General features: G+C 41.5%; 1 protein-coding gene across 2 annotated transcripts in view; it reads left to right on the top strand.

Annotated features, from left to right (window-relative positions):
- The window catches only part of GPR153 (G protein-coupled receptor 153), a 66928-nt gene extending 46660 nt beyond the window's left edge, over positions 1–20268 (top strand). For both annotated transcript variants that reach the window (XM_075604969.1, XM_075604968.1), the window contains exons 4-6: positions 12465–12654; positions 14182–14366; positions 16446–20268. In XM_075604969.1, the coding sequence (XP_075461084.1) occupies positions 12465–12654; positions 14182–14366; positions 16446–17219 (1149 nt within the window). In that variant the 3' untranslated portion in view covers positions 17220–20268. The remainder of the gene's footprint in view (positions 1–12464; positions 12655–14181; positions 14367–16445) is intronic.
- Positions 20269–21708: the final 1440 nt, after the last annotated feature.

Raw genomic sequence — 21708 nt, 5'->3', positions numbered from 1 at the left:
ATATCCATAAAACCTGGCTTGAGGACTGAGTTTGAGACCCCTGGTTTAATATTTTGACAAGGAAAGATGATAATTGAACCTGGTAGCAGAGCATCTTACAGCTATACTATTTGTACCTCCTGACGAAGCACGTAGTGCGAAACGCGTAGAGGTCACGACAGGTCACTCTGCGCGTTTTTCTGACAGTCTGAGACGGCGTTTGCAGGAAGCTCCGGCAGTGTTTAGATCTTTGCGGTGGCGTGATCCGGATCCCTATACGTTTGCCGCGGCACCCGTCCTGGGCTTCAGTGTACGTCTCCGTCTCCCCCTGCCAGTCCTTGACAGTTGTTTAACTATAATATAGTCTAATCAGGATTCAGTTATCCTGATTACTGAACACTGTCTTTTTTTATTTTATTTTATCATTCAATTGTTTTATTGTGTGTTATATGTTTGGTGGACTTAGTTTAATTAGGTAGCAGTAATCAACCATAGGGTTTGGGTTTTCTGTTACTGAACTTAGTTCTGTGACGCATATGTACTGAGGCGGGGTTGGATCCCCTCGGTTACTTTTTATTAATAAATATTTTACTATCATTAATCCCTGGTGCGCATTGTGTGCATTCTTTTCTTTTCATTCAAGGTGCCCCCCTTTTGGGGGTCACCCTGCTTCAGGAGCCTACAGGGGAGATGCTCCGCACACATGCTGCAAGGGGATTTACATTTCCAACATACCATACATCTGCAGCACGAGCGCTGAATTTTCTACATTATCTGCCACCAATACTATTTGTACAGTTTGATTTCTAGTCATTAATATGGAACCCAATGTACCTTTAAAACGAAAAACATGTTGCCTAAAAATGAGCTTTAAGGGCATGTATTGAACAGTAGACCTCTCATCCATGGTAAAGCTGTTTACCAATGTACTATTTGGTCAGTCGAGTTCCCCTATAAATCTGAATGTGGAGCGACATTCATACAATAAAAAGAATTTTGCATCAAATGTTGAGTTCATGGCAGGAATTAAAGCAGGGACTTCTTGCATCCAGGCACTGCTTCTTATTACTGTACTATTTGAATAGTTGAGTTCCTCCAGTGAATTGTATTTCCTGGTACCTTACCTAGAGCCAAATATGCTCTTAATCCAGCTCTGCGTCTGGCAGGCAATGAGGGAGTTCCAATGGTCTTTCAGCACCACACACCACCCCTATTTCTTCACTTGCAGTATGCAAGGGGCAAGTGTTCTTCTCAAGCCTTGCACATAATACAGTAAGGTCTAAATAATGAAAACAGTGTGTAAAACAACCTATTTCTTGAATAGGTTATTTTCCTTTACACAGCAATATCTTTATTTCATATAGCACTTTTCTCCCAATGGGACTCAGCACTTCACAATTACAGTATAGTGCACGATAAACAGCACATACGATTGTTTCAAACACAGTCCCTATCCCGTGGAGCTTACAATCTATGTTCTTGGTGTCTGAGGCACAGGGACATAAAGTGACTTGCCCACGGGCACAAGGAGCCAACGCCTGGAATTGAGCTCAAGCTCAGTGACATTTGTTTACAATCGGTGTATTTACTCTCTGAGCCGCTCCTTCTCAAGCATATTTTTGTGGAGTAAAACATAATACTCTACTTGTGAGGTGGGATGTATCCCTTTATCATTTTTAACCTTGATTATTAAAGTAATCTACACCATTGGGCAATGTGTGTTTGCTTTTGTAACCCACTATAGTACTTCAATTAGAGAGTTTGGGAAACACTTAAAGGGAAGGTGCCCACCACATATGGAGTAGAAGATCTTTCCTAACAGCTACCTGGAGTAGACACATATTTGATAATATTAACAAGGACTCATTCAATTTTAGAGACACTTGTATGAATATGTTATTTATTTAGGAACGTGTATTTGTATTTTAGTGCATTTTGTCTTTCTTGCCTTTTTGTGTCTATTTTGAAAACTATTCCCTATCTGAATGCAAGGAAATTACGTGTTAGATATCACTACACAATTGTAGCAGCGAGTATCTCTCATCTGCAAAATATGTCCTATCAATGGAAGTGCAAAATGTCAACTTTTTCCTTTCGCAATTCCCCTTTTTTTATGAAAATCTCGTTCTCTGGCAAATCCTGAAATCTGTATTTAGTTTTAAGATTCTGATGGTTCAAAGAAAAAAGAAAAAAAGGAAAGGCAAAAAGGTCAGTCTTCAACCCGAGTAATGAGACAAAAGCAGCTCCCACAGCTTCTGCCAAGATGATTTTTTTTCTTAAGGTAATACAGTATGAGCTGCAAGAAGACATGATCCGTGTAGTGATAGGTGAAAAGTTAGAAAATTCTTTGTCCTGGGTTTTTCTGCAATGTCCTAATCGGTGTATAGTCTGCATTGGCGTTTTTTATCGACAGAGGTGAGGCACTTCACAATGTAGCTATAATCTCTACATGTACTGTAGTGTTTTGCTTGGTCCTGAAGAAGAGCCTTGTTAAAGGATTGGTGCACTCCTTCACTTTCTCACTAAGATGAATGCTCTCTGTGATAAGGAAACTGGAGAGGGCTGTATGTATGGTTACAATTAGCCAGCTTCCCATTGCAAATGTTTGAGTCAATTTATTATGACATGCGCACCGTGGCAAAATATTTCTTGTAAATTCTTAAATTGTCAGCTTGCTTCATATTTCTTTTTATATTGCCATTATTGCAGCATTTTGGCTTTTTCTGAATTGATTTGCAAAAAACACCAAAGTTTGTTCAAAACCAGCATTCTCCTCACAATTGGCTAAAGCCACTAAAAACATCTGCATTCTTATTGTGTTAGCAAGATAGTGAGACATTTCATTTTTTTAGGGGGATTTCTTGTTTCGCACATTTCTAATGGTAAGATGGTGTAGACCATTCCTTCTATTTTCGTATTCTTTTGATGAAAAGAAGCATTTTGAAGAACCGTAGGTGCTCCAGGTGGTATCTGCAGCCTTCCTTTTGACTTTCTTTTCTGTCCTGAGAAATCCCTTGTGTGTAGCAGAGCAACAATTTGTGCTCTTAGTAATTTGTTTCACGAGGCAGACCTATCATAGCACGGCCTGCTCGTCACGCAGTGGGTCCCCGCAGTCCACCTCACTTCAAGTTACGCGTACCGAAGTGTCGCACTCTGCCTTCCTGAGATGCCCTAATACAGTTTCTGCATCCTAATGTTACATAGTTACATAGTAAGAGAGGTTTAAAAATGACATATGTCCATCAAGTTCAACCTATATGGATTAATTATAGTTTTTGGGACCGCGATGCTTCTGTACATGTGACTTAAATAGAGGAAGGTCTAGGACATTTGGTCGTGGCCGTTTTGCCGCGACCACATGAACGCCAGCGTTTAGCCACAACTCACCCCGCAGCCGGGACACTGAGCAGCTGGTCGCTTCGCTACTACGGGAAGTTTCTAACCTTAACCCTTACCCTGAAAACCCCTAATGCTAACCCCCTAATAGTAATGCTACCCCCTACCTTAAAAACCTTAACCCCTTACCCTAAAACCCCTTAAGTTAACTCCCTACCGTAGCCATGAAACCCCTAAAACTTCCCTTATGTTAGAAGCGGGAGGCGGCTCAGTGTCCAGCGATGTATCGGCTGCATCAGAGGGTCTGTCTGCGGCCGAACACTGGCGGAGTATTGGTTGCAGTTACACGGCCGCGACCGTGTCCCATACCGTCCCGAGATTCTTACCAGAGAAGGTGCTGCCGTTATTTAAAGGAGGTTTAAATACCCCACATCACGCAGGGCAAGAGGAACCCGCGACTAATGATGTCGTGGCTGCAAGAGGCAGGAGTTTTAAACCTCCATTTTGTTTCTCCTGGAAGTGTCTATACCGGCGGCAACTTCCCTGGTTGGAATTTCAGGAACCAGGGAGTCCCCAAAAGGCTGAAATTAACACGGTTTAGCTCAGGAGATCCCCCTCAGGAGATCCCCTCCTTCCTATACATGTGAAACAAGAGAGGCTAACAAAATAAGTAGGGTGAACAACTCCTACAGATATATTAAAATTAGGATATATTATCTTTGCAGCTAGAATTCATTGTTCCTGAAGAAATAATTATTTGTTCACTTTTTGGTACAATAAAAAAAATCACAATCACCAAATCTTTTTTATCATACCCTTCTTTGGTTGCAAAATGCATTAATTGTTTTTGTTAAATAATACTTTAATAGTATATATTTTAAGTAATAGGGATCTGCGCTGGTAATGATACCGTTTTGATCATATAGCATATGAAAATGGCACTCTTGGCATTAACATTACTGAAATGGAACCCTGCCTTGAGGCACCAATTTAATCCCAAATTATTTTAGAACTAAATTAATCTAATCCTCAGGTACTATTTTGAGGATATGAACCATACCCCAAATTTACTGAAAGTTCCAAAAGATATTTAAAAATTAGCTTAATTTTAGAATTAAACTGCACTGATTGAAGCTTCAATTGTTAAGGGTACTCGGCAGTCTTCTATCAGAAACCACCATCTATATATGACAGACTTCATCCATATCTTACTTTTCCTCTCATAACCACAATGATAGCCCCTGTTCTCCTAATAATGCAGCCAAAAACAATACAGATAACCAGGCAATAAGGAGAATGGCATAGTGACATGCAACATAGCCATTATTAATGTGGTCAGGGCTTCTTATCTTTGAAGAACCCTTCTGGACAAATTGAGAATATTATTTACTGAACCATGGTTCTCTGTGATGTGATATATTAATGTCACTTAGATTGTAAGCTCTCCGGGGCAGGGACATCCTTTCCTATTCTCTGATCAGTGGCGTAGCTAGACATGTGCGGGCCCCAGGGCAAAAAAAAATTCAGGGCCGCCTCTTGTCTTTCTCTCTCTCTCTGCTTTCTCTCTCTCTGTCTCTCTTACTTTGCTCTCTCTTTCTCTCTCTTTGCTCGCACTCTCTTTGCTCTCTCTCTCATTGCTCTCTTTTCTCTCTCTTTGCTCGCGCTCTCTTTGCTCTCTCTCTCTTTGCTCTCTCTCTCTCTCTCTCTTTGCTCTCTCTGCTCTCTTCTCTCTCTCTTTGCTCTCGCTATCGTCTTTCTTTTCCTTCTTATGTATTTCTCACTTGTACCTCGTTTTCTCTTTGTGTCTCTTCCTTCCTGTATCCTTTCCTTTTCATGTCTGTTTGTACACCAGCGATTTAACCCTTCCCCTCGCTCTCACCTTTCCCAGCCTGTCTCTCAGGCTGCAGCTCTAGCCCCACAGCTGCACTACTTGACGCCCCGCCCACTTACAGAGGCTCTGCAGGGGAAGGAATTTCCCTTCTGTTCTTCCTACTGCATCTCAGGGCCCCGCCCCCTGACCCAGGCCCCGCCCACCTGCAGAGGAAGGGATTTCCCTCTGTGCTTCCTTCCTGCATCTCAGGCCCCGCAATGTGCCGCCGACAGTTGGGGGGGGGGGGGGTTGCAGTCCTCCGGCTTTAGCTACACCCCTTTCTCTGATCCTATTTCTTGTACTTATTGTGCTATAATTCCCTGTATTGTTTCTCTTGTAAAGCATTACATGGGGGCTATATAAATAAAGATATACATACTTTTCTTATTTTGGGGTGGAGTTTTGTCTAATAACTTCTTGTAGGATCTTCTTAATGCTTAAGATCGTTTTTTTACTGATATCACAACAATGATGTCCACAGTGCACCACTTTAAAGCCATAAACCCACTGTAAGCCTGATGTCCGTGGCATATTTTGGAGGGGGTCGTTTTCTCTTTCTCCTGTGCGTTCGTTATGGGCGCTTGGCACTTTCTCTCTTCCATTTGAAGGCGTAATGCTGGGTTATGATTATTTCAGGGATGTTGAATTCTCAGCTGGCTATGAAATATTCAATGCGAGACCTTTGTAAAATGTATAGGGCACTGTTGCCATCTTGACGGGAGATGCTGGCAACCTTTGAAACGGATCAAAGAAAATCATGGGGTGAAGGGTTTATTTAGACATGACTGCGAAGACATAATACAAAGGAAACGGAATGCTAATAAACAGCAGATGTGAGCAGCTTGGGGTGTAAACTACATAGCAATGTTCAAATGGCCCCTCACTGTATTCAATTGAAGCATAAACTCAACGCATTTATTCACTTTAGCACAATAACTCTTACTTCACCACTTTGTCACACATTTGACCAACCACACTTTATTTACCGCTGTGCTATCTCCTTTCTTTCTACCAGTCCAGCACTGCAGTGGTAATAATGGTGTGTGTAATATAATATATATATATAATTGTTTTATTTTAATTCCCTGTTCTGTATTCTTTGTGAAGTGCTGAGTACACTTTTGGCGCTATATAAATAAAGACATATATATATATATATAAACCATACGATACCGTTTGAAGCACGAGATCAGGAGACAGCACTCTGGTAAGTTTGATCACAAGTTTTTGTATTGAAAAAGGCACATAAACCGACGTTTCGGTCCCCCAGTGGGACCTTTCTCAAGGTGGGGGACCGAAACGTCGGTTTATGTGTCTTTTTCAATACAAAAACTTGTGATCAAACTTACCAGAGTGCTGTCTCTTGATCTCGTGCTTCAAACGGTATCGTATGGTTTATTATTGCTTTATGGGACAAGCACCCAATTTTTTCTACTTGCAAGTGGAGTGCCGGCTGCTTCTGTGGATTCTCTCTCTCTCTGTATATATATATATATATATATATATATATATATATATATATATATATCCTTAGCTTGCCTTAGTAAATGGAATAAAACCCCTACCTGCCGCTGTTTTATTCACTCTACGTTTCTTTTTAGCTGTGCTTTTGTGTTGGAAAATGTATAGCAGCTGCGAGCTTTATTTTGGACAGGGAAGCCGAGACCGCCATCTGCTGTTCATGGGTAGTAAAGGATGATGTTCTGTTCATTATTAGGAAGTAATTTATATTCTTCTAAATATTTGGTTTAAGAGGCTCTTCCCTGTTGGATCTGCTAATTAGGGTATGTAAACCACATACATTTTTAAGATTGCAAATCAAAGTGGATGATGAATGCGGGCAAGTTTTAAATTAATTGTTCTAAATAGCATCATATTGTAGACATGTTTCGGTGCTATGAAGGTATTGTGCTCCAGCTTCTGGTTTGCAGGTAGACAAGGATTTAAAGCAGCAAAACGCTCCTCACTCTTCCAATTGTTCACTTGTGTATATGGTTCTGTTTGGGAGCCCAGATCCCAATACCGTGCGGCTCAGCTCCATGGATTCCCCCAAATACATAGGGGGTGGGGGGGAAGACAAACAAAGTGAGCGTCTCGGTGTCTCTCTTTTTTTCCTTGTACCAGCGTCAAAAAAGTGGAATGTGGAGTAAACCTCCTTGGTCAACCTTCTAAACCAGGGGTGCGCAAACTTTTCAGTTTGCGCCCCCCTGTCTGCACTCTCCCCCCCCCCCTGCTTACCTGCTCCCAGGCTTTGATCGTCATGTGACGTCGCATTGCTATCGCAACATGTTGCCATTTGACTCTGCGGCGTGATTTGATGATGATTTGATGACGCGTTGTTATGGCGATGCATCACTGATGTGCTGGCTGAGAGCAGGTTAGAGTAGTTGCAGAGGCCTCACACCTCCCCCGGTTTGTGCTCCCCTGTTCTAAACTAACAAGTATTCTTGACGCATCTGCAAGCACAAAATGGTGCTGTCTATCAAACGACTAGTTTACTTTGTGTTAATGACACATTGGTGAGGTAGCATAATTTTGCAAGCTTTTCATTGTTTAGTATAACTTTAAAAAAAAATCACTTTTACAGCAAATTAAAAAAGCATTGAAGTGTTAACTGCAGGGGCATAGCTATAATCTGCGCTTTTGGGGGGCCCGCTATCTAGGGTGACCAATGTATATTTTTGCGGCTGTGCATGATCGGCACTTGCCTGCTGTGCGTGCGTGTTTGGCACGAGCTTGCTGCGCATGCATGTTCAGCACTTGCCGGCTGCGTATGTGTGATCGGCACGAGCCTGCTGCGCATGCGTTTTCGGCACTAGCAGGGCCGCCAACAGGGTGGGTCTGCCGGGGTTGCCGTCCTGGGCCCGGTGAATCAGGGGGCCCAGCCGCCCGGGCTGTCGGCGGCGGGACCGTGTCAAATTTTTAAAAAGCCAGTGTCTGTGAAAAAAAAAGCAGATGAGGGGGGAGGAAGGGGGGGGGGGAGCAGGGGAGCGTGGCAGAGGGCTACAGCAAATCAAAGGGGCAGAGCTTGAGAAGTGGATTCTGAGAGGGAGTCCGCAGCCTGATAAATAAGCTGATGTAGCAGAACCAGGGCCGCAGTGGGGGAGAGCAATGGCCCAGCAGCACATAGGGGTCCACAGACCTCCCTCCTCCCTGCTTCTGAATGCTGCCTAGGAGAGAGGGGAAGGAGCTTCTGGCAGTGTGTGAGGGGAGACCACGTGTGAGAGAAGCAGCGTTCAGAGGTAACTCCCATGTTAACCCCTTCCATCTCCACCCTCTCCCTGGGACACTGCAGTAAATAAGTGTATGTGTAGCAGGTTCATCCAGAACTGAAGAGCAGGTTTATATTTATAATGTTAGGTGGTAGAGCTTGGGCAGGCTTTGTGCAGTGGGCTATGCTCTGCTGGTTTCCTGTTAGCTGTGTGGGGTGGGGGATTGAGAGAGAGAGAGCTACTGGGTGGGGGGTGGGGGGGTAAAAGAGCGGCCGGTGCTGTAAGTTGGGCTGGGAGCCTGTGTCGGGCTGCGGCCCTCTATGTGCTGCTGGATCCCTGCTCTCCCCCACTGCGGCTTTAAAGTTGCATCCCAATTTTAGGTACAGAGGTGGGAGGGAGCCCTGTTCCTTTCATTTGTCCTGGGCCCCATGATTTCTGTTGGCGGCCCTGGGCACTAGCCCACTTCACATGCATAAACTGCACTAGCCGGCTGCTCGTGTGCATGCGCGAACGGCAAGCTCCGATCGCGCATGCGCACGAGTGGCCGCCAATATGGAGACTATGCCAAACACTTTATCGCTGGGAATTATTAAGGTGTACTACAGGTTATGTCCCCTCTATCCCACATTAAATGCCACTCAATTGCAATTGCAGTCAATGCAGGATCATGGTGCAATAACCATATGGCACCTTATTGAATCTCCCTGATAGTGACTTCTACTATAGGTAATTAACTTGATCTGATCTTCAATTTATTAGTATATATATATTGCTAATTTTTAAGAAAGCCTGCTTTTTTTTATGCAAGTCACAAAGTGGTGTAAACAATGAAATGGAACAATGTGAACTTATTTTGTAAAATGCCACAATTCTGGTCAAGTAGTATTTTCAACAATAAATATAGTGATACAGTAGATATTTAAGTCTGGAAACCTGATACAAAACATTTTCCCACTTGATTCAATTTATTCTTCTAAAAAGTCAGTTTTTTCCTTATGTTGAGATTTCTTCTTTTTCAGATTTTTTGCCATGTAGAAATATGCTAATAAATTAGTTTCAGTCCTTTCTGCGGATTTCACCCTTTTTGTTTTGGCGAAAAAGTTTGATTCAATCAAAACCTATGCAACAAGTTTGCTTAATGCTAAAAGTCAATGGGCTTTGCATGTTCCAAATAAAATTTGCTTTCGAATTTTGATTTAACTTAAATAATATATATTTAAGTTGCAGTGCTTCCATTTTGCCAATTTAAAAAGTAAAATAGCAAAATTTGGGCTGTTTCTCTAGAACTTTTGGCGCCATAAGTAAAATAAAGTTTGATAGAAACATCGGCGAAATGAAGGTCGGCAGGTTCGCTAATTTCTGGTTAGTAGGGTTAAAGGGAAGGTGAGGCAATGGAAACATTTGAAATCAATATTCTACCTTATCCCAGTACAGTAGCCTGAATGCTGAGGGCTTGCAGTGGTATTTCATCGATTTTTAGAAATGTCCTTGTATTATTTGAATGGCTCCCAGTTTTTCATACGTAACAATGCCTTAAAAGTGTAGCTCACCCAACAATGGCCTATCTGGAGCTTATTGCAACATACAAGAAAATGAAAATAAAAAGCTTCCACAGGACAACCTCTGCTGCTTATTCTCACCTGTCCGTCCTCACTGGGAAGCACAGCGCTGAGTCCTGCATGCAGGCAACCATATGTTCTCTTTCGTGTATTCGCTTGTTTGACATCCATTGAGACAAAGTGCAAGCAATGGTTGTGTGCACATCTTTTAGGAATAACAGAAAATGCGCAATTTGAAAATTCATGAAGAGGGAAAATACTATAGAGGTAGAAACAGGTGCCCTTTTGAATAGAATGGTAAAGAAAGCTTAAAAAAAATGTCACGAACGCCACTACCGGTGAGCACGTGACTTGTGTATGTGAAACAGATTAAAGCATCCAGCTATCAAGCCGACTCACTCACCTCCCTGCAGGGCAATAAAAGGTGAGCAATAACTCCCCAAAAACTGTCAAACTACACCACAATTACACTGCTACCACCAAGAATAAGTAAAGGTCTTACCCTCAGGAGTTGTCTCCTTTTTACTGGAAGAATATGTAATTCATACCAAAACCGAATCTAGCAAAATGTGTCCAAAAATGGGGTTAATCTGTTCACAAAGGTACTGTACTTGGGTTTGATTAGAGCCCAAATACAATACTTATTAAATATTCTATTTAATCTACAAAAAGCGCTACAGTACTTACTTACAGAAAGGGAATGTTACAAACACATACAATATATAAATGCAGACCATTTCATAAAATATGATCATAAAAACAGAATGTGTACAGGCAGTCCTCGGTTATCCAACGGAATCCGTTCTGGAAGTAGCGTTGGATAGTGAAACCGTTGTAAAGTGAGTCCCATGTTAATCAGTGGCAGTGACCGTTGGATAACGCATTCAGGCGTCGGATAGCGGATTCCGGCATCGAAAAACGGCCCATAGGGTTGCATTGTAAAGCGTTGGATATGCCATTCGTTGTAAAGTGAAACGTTGGAAAGCAAGGACTACCTGTAGCACGTTACCACCTGTTAGACTCCTCCAGTGACAATGAAATGGCAAAATTCATGTGTTATTTGGTATAACACCCCTCTGTTGAATTCTACTTTTGGTACCCAAATACATTGTTTTAATTGCCCCTGTGATGACAGGTTAACGTTTTGTGGGTGTGTCTTAGCTCCCTGCCATCAATATTTCTTGACATTTAAAGCTAGGGGAGAGAGGGATTTTAAAATCAAATGTATCTGAGAGTATTAAATACGCTGAAACCGTCTCCCTGTAACCTCTAGAATAATGCTATCCTCACTGTTGCATTCATATAATTTTAATTCACGCTGGGACATCTGTCCTGACAGGGCTATATGTACTTTTTGAGGAGGAAACAAATATCAGACATGCAACACAGACAACCGGTCATATTTTATATTGTCGCACCCACCTAATTTTGCCCGCCACCGATCTATATATTTTTTTCTCCTTGTGAATTGCATCAGATTTTAATTGAAGAAAATTGAGTGTATAGCGCTACTACTAAACCATATGCTAAAGCTAACCTTATGATGTACAATGAACCAATACAAATGAAATATACAATGGATAATATCAAGTAAAATCAGGTGCGACTAACAATGGCTGCCAAGATAGTCCTCTGACCGACCAAGGTCAGAAAAAGTACATCCGAAAAGGAAGGACTAATACGGCGCCTCTGATAAGCAACACATAATGTGATTAAATGTCACAATAACTGAGGATCAAATCAACCATATGACGATCTGGTGTAAGGTCAAAGTTCTGGATCCAGAAGATACCATGTGGGAGACATCACATATTATTCAGAACACGTGGAAAAAGGAGGGGGGGATCATACATAGTGTAAAACTGCTGACACAACTGCTGATAATGGGGTTATCAACAAATGGTTTTAGGGAAATGATAAGCCTCAAAGGTCTAGGAGACTAGAATAGATAATAATCATACATTTGTACATCTGAAAGGAAATGTAGGGGCCCTTTCTGTCACCTTTTGTCTCCTAACTAGACCCATCTCAGGAATGTACACAATGCCCTTGCAGATAAACTAGAGATCGTGTGAAATCTCTGGTACATCTGTACACTTTCACCAGTCACTACTATTATAAACATGCTGATTTTTTTTTCTTCATTGTTTTACTGGTCCATTAATGCACAGACCAGGTGACATCATAGGAGACAGAGAAAGATATGTATTTTTAAAATGAAAGTTAAGCCTGTGGCTGCTGTATTGTTACCACAATTGACTAGGTTAAAGGCATTAGCGTGACGGGTAACTACAACTTTTGATAAAGAATTGAGATGGTCCTGAGGCGAAGGCAAATTAAACAGTTGCATATGCCCCCTACTGACACTAGGAATCTTCAATTCAGAGGAAATAATGTAGCGACAGAAATAATAGGATTGGTATCTGTTAATGAATTAACATCTACTTTTCTATTGTAATAAAAGAAAACGAGAAAAGTTGATATTCATATTCATCTTTGAACACACAGGTGGTGAGCTTTGCCAGTTTGAAGTTTGACACATCGTATGAGTGGATGGTCCTGTGTGTTCTCTGGTGCTCTGTAGTCCAAGCGCTACTTCTGCCCATGTTTCTCTGGGCCTGTGATCGATACCGAGCAGATGTTAAAGCTGTCTGGGATAAATGCATTGCCGTCATGTCTAATGATGATGCGGATGAAGGTAAGAGATACACTTCTGTTGAGTATGAGATGAATTCCACTGGCTTAAGTTCGATCACCAAAATATAATATACTAGCTGTACCCGGCGTAACATACTCAAATTTAGGAGATCTGAGAGGTTATTAATTAAAAATTATTCTTTGTTTTCACCCCTCCGTGTAACGCCTTACTGTCTCTTGTCCCCTCTTCCCCACCTTACTCTCTCCTCCATCATGCCCTGCTCCTCTTTGCACTCTCTCCTCCCCTCTCTTTGCACTCCCAGCCTTACTCTGCTTCCTCCTACTCACCTTCCAGTCTTTTCTCCCCCATGTGCACATTGCTCTCTCTCTCTCCTCTTTGCTGTCTCTCCTCCCCCCTCCATCATGCCCTGCTCCTCTTTGCACATTCTCCCCCCTCCCCTCTGTTTGCACTCCCTGATTTACTCTGTCTTGCACTGTCTGCTCCTCTCTGTGCTCACTACACTCCCTCTTCTCATCCTTCTCCTCCTCTCCTTGCTGTCTCCACTGCCATTAATATCCCCTCCCCCAGTATTTCCTGGGTGAGTGAGAGGCCGCTCAGTCTAACACAGAGGGGGATGTATATATATCTGTATATAGCGCCAACAGTGTACCCAGCGCTTTACAAAGACAATACAATACAGGGAATTATAATAATAGAACAAGCGCAGTAAAGTCCGACAATAGGAAAGGAAATCCCTGCCCCGGAGAGATTCCCATCTAAGTGGTATGTTGGGAAATTTACAACAGTAGGTGAGTGAATAAGTGCAGTATATGGCAGTGCTTGTCCACAATGGTTGGTAGGAGTGACTGTGAGTGTGGAACAGTAGCCATAATTGCAGGCTAGTCTAACAAAATTCTGTCTCTTAAAAATTCTAGCTGGCTCCTAAGTATTCTATATTTTTAACCACGCCTGTATTAAACCATGTTCTGCTAGTTTTGTCTAATAAAATGAAGGAGAAAATATTACTTTTGTTTTACTGTTTTCAGAGGAAATTATGTGTGTCTCGAGAGGGCCCTAGATTTGTATGAACTGTGTAATGTCAACTTCATATCCTTAGGAACTGTTGCATACAAAATCTCCTCCAAATATCTTCCGATTTCTGCTGCTGACGGATGTATTATTCATTGACATTCATTTTCCATGCATCAAATGGCCTCATTCAGCTTAGCTCAGAAGAGCAGCACGTCTCCAAAAGATTGCTTAGAACAGTTGATTTATTCAGCTTAACGGCTCCATGTAAAAAGATTTTTTTTTTTTAAAGGACAGAGAGGAAATAAAGAGAATTGTCTACAGGAGATACTAAATTAAGCATATTAAGCACGGCACTTTTTGTTATTGTGGCTCTCATTCACTTTAATGACTGGAGACTGTTACGTAAATATCAGTCAGGGGATTCAGCCAAATGCCGTCTCAACAGTGCGTTCTCTCTGGAGTCTCCTGCCTTTTATGTCAGTTGTGTCTTTAGTCTTTCTACTGACCAGTTCTCATGTTCTTTATCCGTTTATATGTGGTTGTCACCTCTTGCAGAACACAGTCCAGATGGTGGAATTCACTCTGATCTAATTTATGAACGGCCGTATGAATATAACTATGGCGGAGAAATTCTGGCCATGGATCGTATTACCAAATATGACTTCTCTGCATTAGAAAGAGGAATTCCTCAGATCTACCCCATGAAAGAAATACAGGAGGACAAAATGCACTATCTTCAGGTAAAGTGATTGGTGCCTTTCATCTGTACCCCAGCATCAAAACGTACCATAGTAGCAATATATCTATTATATATACACACCATCTTCAATCCTTGTGTATTAACCCTCAAACCACATCACAAACTGTCAGCATTAATGTCGCTATTGATCTGCATTGCTCCACAAGGAAAATGGAAGGATTGCATGCCTGGGACAAGAAACATGTAAAGAGGGTTATCTGTACATTGAAATATCATTCCTGATGAGATTTGGATTTTAATGATCAAGCACATAGAGCAAGATTATGGTCCCAGAAGGGAGGCCCATCGTTTCCATTTAATGAGGACACCGAATTATAAGGACCTTCTAAAATCAAGTGTTACATGTATTATCACAGTTAGTTTAACAGTGCAACTGAATTTATGTGGAATACGTACCTGAAAACTAAAATCCATTTCTCAGATTAAGATGAGCATTTTCACATTGGTTGCAGTATGGACGTAATATTTGTCAATGTCTTACCATTTTGTTCTTTTTTTTGTTATTACTTTTAGTTTACATGAGTATTATGCTGGGCAAAATGAAGAATGACAACACAGAGGGATTAAACAATTTACACGTAATAACTTTTATTTATAAGAAAAACAGAATAATGTCCCTGATTCGTGGGAGTCCGCTTTTGAATTACTTTTTTTTTAATGGACCACTTGCTTGCACTGTTGCTGCTCTTATACTTGTTTTCTAGAACTATTACTCATAAACGTCATAAGTATTGCAGATTCCCAGTAATTCAGTCTTGTGCTTTCTGAATTTCAGATTGGTCTGTTTCCTTCAACATGATGCCTAGTGAATTTAAAAGGGGCAGCTTCACGTGCAACCAAAGGCCAAACACATCCATCTCTATTGTGTACCTCTATCCCTTTAACTGCAAGAGGGATCTTCGGAGCACCGTGACTTCTCTCTAGCAGTGGGCAGATTAAACTCAATTTTCTTTGTCTCTAGGGTTTTTATCTCCCAGATTTAAAGTCATTTAGTTAACATGTGCGTCCTTTTTATTTACAATTTGCATGTTTTTTGGTGTCCCATTTTCTTGTATTTTCAAAGTGCATCTTACATCTGGCTTGAGTTGTTTGAAAATAATGGACAGGAATACATTATATTGATTACAATTTAAATGGCTGCCCAAAATGTTTAGAGGAATTAAGCAAATGTTACTTTTTTGCAAGTCCCTTTGGTTGTAGTAACAAGAAGGTCCCTTTGGATACAGTATGCTCTTGTTTCAAAGGCTTAAACTTTGTTTCACATGTATTGGAGGAGACAATCAAATGTTGCTGCTCATTAAGTCACCTTTAAAATGTGGCAAATGTTATTTGGCATCTAAGAACGGTTTATTACTGTGACTTCCCACCAATATAAGTAATAGTCATGGTAGATATGTAAAGTATATGCTTTCTTATAAGAAAATGCTACTGATTTTTTGCATTGATTGCAAACACTTGTAGGTTAAAACATCAGTAGATATGCTATGCGTACAGCTGTAGTAATCACTTTATATATGTGTAATGTGGTTTGAAATAGCTTTGCAATTGTACTTTACCACATGCTCTCTAACTAACATTGTGAGCTGGAAAATAAAAGGTTATGATTTTTAAATTAAATTGCATGCTGCAAAAGGGGAAACAAATTTATACGGAAAGTTGACAAGCAGTTGCATGGAAAATAGGATTATTTTGAGCATTGTGCTATAAATAATAGTTTGAAGAAAATCACATTTGAAGCAATCACTCCAGCTTGCCTTATGCTATTAAGTGGCAGCTACTAGAAGCAAAATTCAGGAACTATATGCTTCCTGCCTTTATTTCCAAGACAATTGATCCTCTGATTTTTTTGTATAGGGGCCAGTCTGGTTTTCTAATAATAGGGAGTTTGCCTACATAATGCCAGAGGAAGAATGGGACTGCCTCGTTTATATGCGCCTGATATACACTAGTAACACCAAGCCATGATGTTTCATGACAATATTTTTAATTTCTTCAAATTGAAGTTGCTGTAAGAGACAGTCAAAGCGCACATCTTAACTGGTTATATGATATGTTTTAGGTCCCGCCAACAAGACGTTATTCCCATGATGAAACGAACATTTGGACCACCGGGCAGATCCCAGCTTTTCTTCATAACTGGGGTTCTGCCGAAGACATGGCCGCAATGTCATTCTTCAGTGTCCCTAGGCATGAGAGGAGAAGAAGCAGCCTGGTCTTGTATCGCGAGGATGCAAGTTTGCAGTATCCAAAGTGTCGGAAGTCCTGCGAAAGCCTCGTGTCACTGAGACACTTTACTCTGGAAGAACTTTACAAAGAAAATTATAAATGCTTTAGTCGGGAAGAGGTCGTCAATTTTATAGATGAGACGCCACTTCCGAGTCCTAGAAAAAGCCCAATCAGGTCATCGTCCATCTCCTTAATCCCAGACACTTTGCAACACCAAGCAATGACTCACTTTGCTCTGACAGACTTTGAACGAGAGCCTCAGGTTTTACGCCGACTCTCAACGCAGGGAAAGGGTTGTACACTTAATGTACCTGGTCATCGCAGGCCTTTTGATGAACAGAAACTATTCTACACAGAGGGGCACAGAGGCAATTGTAATAGTCAAAGACATGTGCAGAAGACTGAATTTCAAACATTGGAACTACCAGCTGAAACCCCCTGTGCAGATCCTGACAATTATCAGACTGGCTTGAGCAATGCATGGGCCGGGCATGAACACCTAACGAAAGTAGAAAACAAAGGAAGCGCTAATAGTTTCTTAAGTTCACCTTCTGCTTCCTCTGGATACATAACTTTTCATTCAGATTCTATCGGATCTACGTCTTAAGAAATTACTTTGCAGCTGAAGAATTTTCGTCAAGTTATTTCATTGCAGGGTTGATGTTTTTATTCTTGTCATTGTTTTTTAATACTTGGAGTTGGATAAAGCGCCAAAGAAGAAAACTGGTATTTTAAGTTTGCAACACAATTTTAAACTTGGTGTATTTATGAAGATAAAAATGTCAGGGGGGGTTAATGAGGAACAGAACACATATCGTCATGGTTCTCTCGTTGTGAAAAGCGTAGCAGTGAGAAAAAAATGCTATCTTTTTCCCAGGATATTTTATTTACTGCAAGACCTAACTTCCTATTGTTATAAGAGTTGTATTTGGGAACAAGTCTTAAAGCACATTGTCTCTTAGCATTAATCATTAAATGTATCATATGCATGCATACGTATTCACTCAACTCTCTAGTGGTGACTTTTTGATATACAGTCTACCATTTTCTATACTAGAATGAAATGTGTTCAGTGTGGATCACACTGAAGAACTGAAACGTGTTCTTTTATAACAATATTGTACGAATAATATTGTATGGTATTTGCTGTAAGATGTCACATCTTTTTAACATATAGGAATATGTGCTGATACACATTAATGTATATGGTGGAAATAAACACATTTAATTACATTCACAATTATTTTCTTTCTGATGCAGGGGGAAATGAAGTTAGTTTTGTGCCCAGGATTTGGCATGGTTATGCACCTTTGGTCAGGCCCGAATAGTTTGCTATATTATTTGGTTAATGTCTTTGTGAATGTTGTGGTCTTTTGCAATGCAGCTCTCTAAGAAATTGTCATGATTTCTTTACAAAAGAATATTTCATTTCAATGTTGCACAAAGTTTGTAACATACATACATACACACACACATACATACATACATACAAAGATGAAGTCCGCAACACACTCCAAATAGAAAAAGGATTATTTAATCTTAGAAAATCATCAGGCAATCACAAAATCTCCAGAGCGATGTACGTTTCAGACCACAAGGTCTTTTCTCAAACCGCCATTTCAGATGCATGAAATGAAGTAATACTTTGTATGTAAGCGCGTGCGTGTGTTTGACGTTGTATAAAACATTAAAAGGTAAGCATCATAAACTTTTCAATATGCTTTAATTGTGACCTTAAAACATTCTGAATATAACAAGTTTGTGTGCACATTTTGGAAGATACAAAAACATATTTTATTTTGGTAGTATTTGGTTCCACTAATATAATTTTTTATTTAAAAAAAAAGAAAGGGAATAATGTAAAAGATCTATTGGTGTGTTGTTTTATCATTTAAAAAAATATAAACTTTGTTTTGAGAATGTTGAGCATAAGAGCACCTTTCTCATTATAGACTTTTACCTGACAAGACGTTCCAATTCCGTATGTGCTCTCATCAGCCTCCTATCCCACTCTCTTGCCTGGACACTATGTGAATATCACTTATTTTAGTGCAATGATGGGCTTTTGCAGTCAGTATATATAAACTTATGTTGGTGACAACATATTTGAGGAATAATTAAATTGGAATCATATTAAAAACAAATCCTACCAGCCCATTTAGAATGTTTGTTGCTATTAGTAAGACAAGATAATGCCCACCTATTTATTTTGCAAGAATACGTATTCAACAATGTATTTCTCAAGAGGTCATGTTCACCCCCAAGTTACCTCCCTAACCTCATTAAAATAGAAAGGGGACACAAGACACTTCTATACTTGCAGAGGCAATCTGTTCTACTCACTATTAAAAAATAAATGTCCTGCTATTTGTCATTGCAGTGTCCTTTTGGCTTCTGTTTTTAGCAAGACTGCCCTTTTTAAACCGTAATTGAATTCTAGCGATATCCGTTGATTAAAATCCCCCCCCCCCCTCTTCCAGCATTGTAACAGCTGATGTCAATGAAAGTATAAATAAGTGAAAACCCAGCAAAAAAAAATAAGATTTAAATAAAGTTAGAGATAGTTTAGCACAACATGAACTATCAGGTTTGGTTAGGGCTTGAAAACACGAGGAACAGACTTGTAATTAGGCATTGCTCCCACTCTCTTCTATAGCTAGAAAATGAATGAATCCCGTCAGAAATGTATACTTTTCACACCCGGTATTTTCTACGTGGAATTGTCTCTAATGCTTTCTAAACTTTGAAAGAAAAATATATGATGTCTCGTCATAGATTAAGATGTTTCCTTAATCATATTCTGCTTTTTCAGAGCTCATCTCTGGCCGTAGTAGACCAGGCGGAGGGATCCACAGCGTATTATTATAGTGATCAGGTGGCCAATAACCTGGGGCATTGGGGCTACTAGAGGCTACCAAGAGGTAAAAAGCATAATCCCATGATGTGAAACCTGCTGCTTTTTTGCCGCAGTGTAACCTTTATTAGTAGCCTCCTTTGAGTCCAACGTGTAAGAGTATTACTTCCACAGGGAGTAATGTGACAGTCATATTGTTGTGTAATAAAAACTATTGTCTATGCAAATCGGTCACAATGTTCCACACTTAAGATAACAACAGGGAATGACTTTAATCATTTCACACCATGCTCTCATGCCCATGCTCTGGATGAAGTGTTTAAATTGGTACAGAAGTGTTTTAGCCTAAAATTAACAACAAGACTGAATGGCTTATTCTATGCCCACCGGAACAGCCACAGTGGCCCACTTACTGACGGAATTCACCATTGACTTCAATAGAGAATTGTGGCCAAAAATGACCTAGTCAGCCTCTCCGGTGGGTATAGAGTAAGCTCCTTACAGTGTTATGATTTTCTCCAATTAGATGACATGACTATATACAGTGTTTGACAAATCACCCAAAAATCTACTCGTCACCTAGTCCCGCCCCAACCCCGCCCTAGTTCCGCCGCCAGACCCACTTTAATTTTTTTTTATAAATTCATAGTAAGAACAACATTCGTTTTTGACATTAGTTTATTTATTGTATTACATTATACTACAATTAGTCCTTGTTACGTGTGTGTGTGTGTGTGTGTGTGTGTGTGTGTGTGTGTGTGTGTGTGTGTGTGTGTGTGTGTGTGTGTGTGTGTGTGTGTGTGTGTGTAAATGTTCCTGAACCCCATAACTAGTGCCTGGACACCCCCGCAGAGAGAGACACAGAGAGAGAGACACACACACACAGAGAAAGAGAGACACAGAGAGAAAGAGAGACACACACAGAGAAAGAGAGACACACTCAGAGAAAGAGAGACACACACAGAGAAAGAGAGACACACAGAGAAAGAGAGACACACAGAGAAAGAGAGACACACAGAGAAAGAGAGACACACAGAGAAAGAGAAAATGAGAGACACAGAGAAAGAGAGACACACAGAGAGAGAGAACACACACACACAGAGAATGAGAGACAAAGACAGAGAGTGCGACAGAGAGAGTGCGACAGGGAAAGGGTGAGGGCGACAGGGAGAGGGAAAGGGTGAGACAGGGAAAGGGTGAGACAGGGAGAGGGTGACACAGGGAGAGGGTGACACACTCACAGACACACACTAAGATGCACACACACACACACACACACACACTCACAGACACACACACTCACAGACACACACACTCTCAGACTCACACAAACACTCACAGACAAACACACACACACTCACAGACACTCACTCACAGACACTCACTCACAGACACTCACTCACAGACACTCACAGACAGACACACACAGACACACACTCACCCACACCCACTCAGACACACAAACACACCCACCCACACACCCACAGACCCACACACACACACACCGACACACTCACACAGACACACAAACACACACACCTACACACCCACCCCCACACACACAGACACTCACACACAGACACACACACACAGACACTCACACACACACACTCACACAGACAGACACTCACACACACAAACACACTCAGACACACACACAAACACACACTCACCCACACCAACACACAAACACACACACCCACACTCAGACACACACACCCACACTCACAGACACACAAACTCAGACACAGACACTCACTCACAGACACACCCCCACACACACACTCACAGGCACACACACACACACAGACACACTCACCCACACCCACTCACAGACACACAAACACTCAGACACACACACCCACAGACACACACCCACACTCACACACAAACACACACACACACACACAGACACACACTCACTGGGTGGGTGACTGGGTCGGTATTCATTGGAAGGGAGGGGGCCCACCTGTTCCTCCAGGGCCTGCTTGTCCTTCACATTCCAGGGGATCGTGCAGTAGTTGCGGGAGGATCGAGGTGCCAGCGGGAGGATCGGGGGCCAGAGGGGGAGTCGGGGGGCCAGTGGGACCAGCGGGAGGATCAAGGTGCCAGCGGGAGGATCGGGGGGCCAGCAGGAGGATCGGGGGCCAGCAGCAGGATCGGGGGCCAGCGGGACCAGCGGGAGGATCGGGGGGCCAGCGGGAGGACAGCCGGACAGGCGCACGCCCACCAACCTCCCCGA

Source organism: Ascaphus truei, chromosome 6 (assembly GCF_040206685.1).
Source record: "Ascaphus truei isolate aAscTru1 chromosome 6, aAscTru1.hap1, whole genome shotgun sequence".
Classification (NCBI taxonomy): Eukaryota; Metazoa; Chordata; class Amphibia; order Anura; family Ascaphidae; genus Ascaphus; species Ascaphus truei.
Note: the sequence above shows the minus strand (reverse complement) of the source record. Positions and strands in the feature narration are given on the sequence as shown.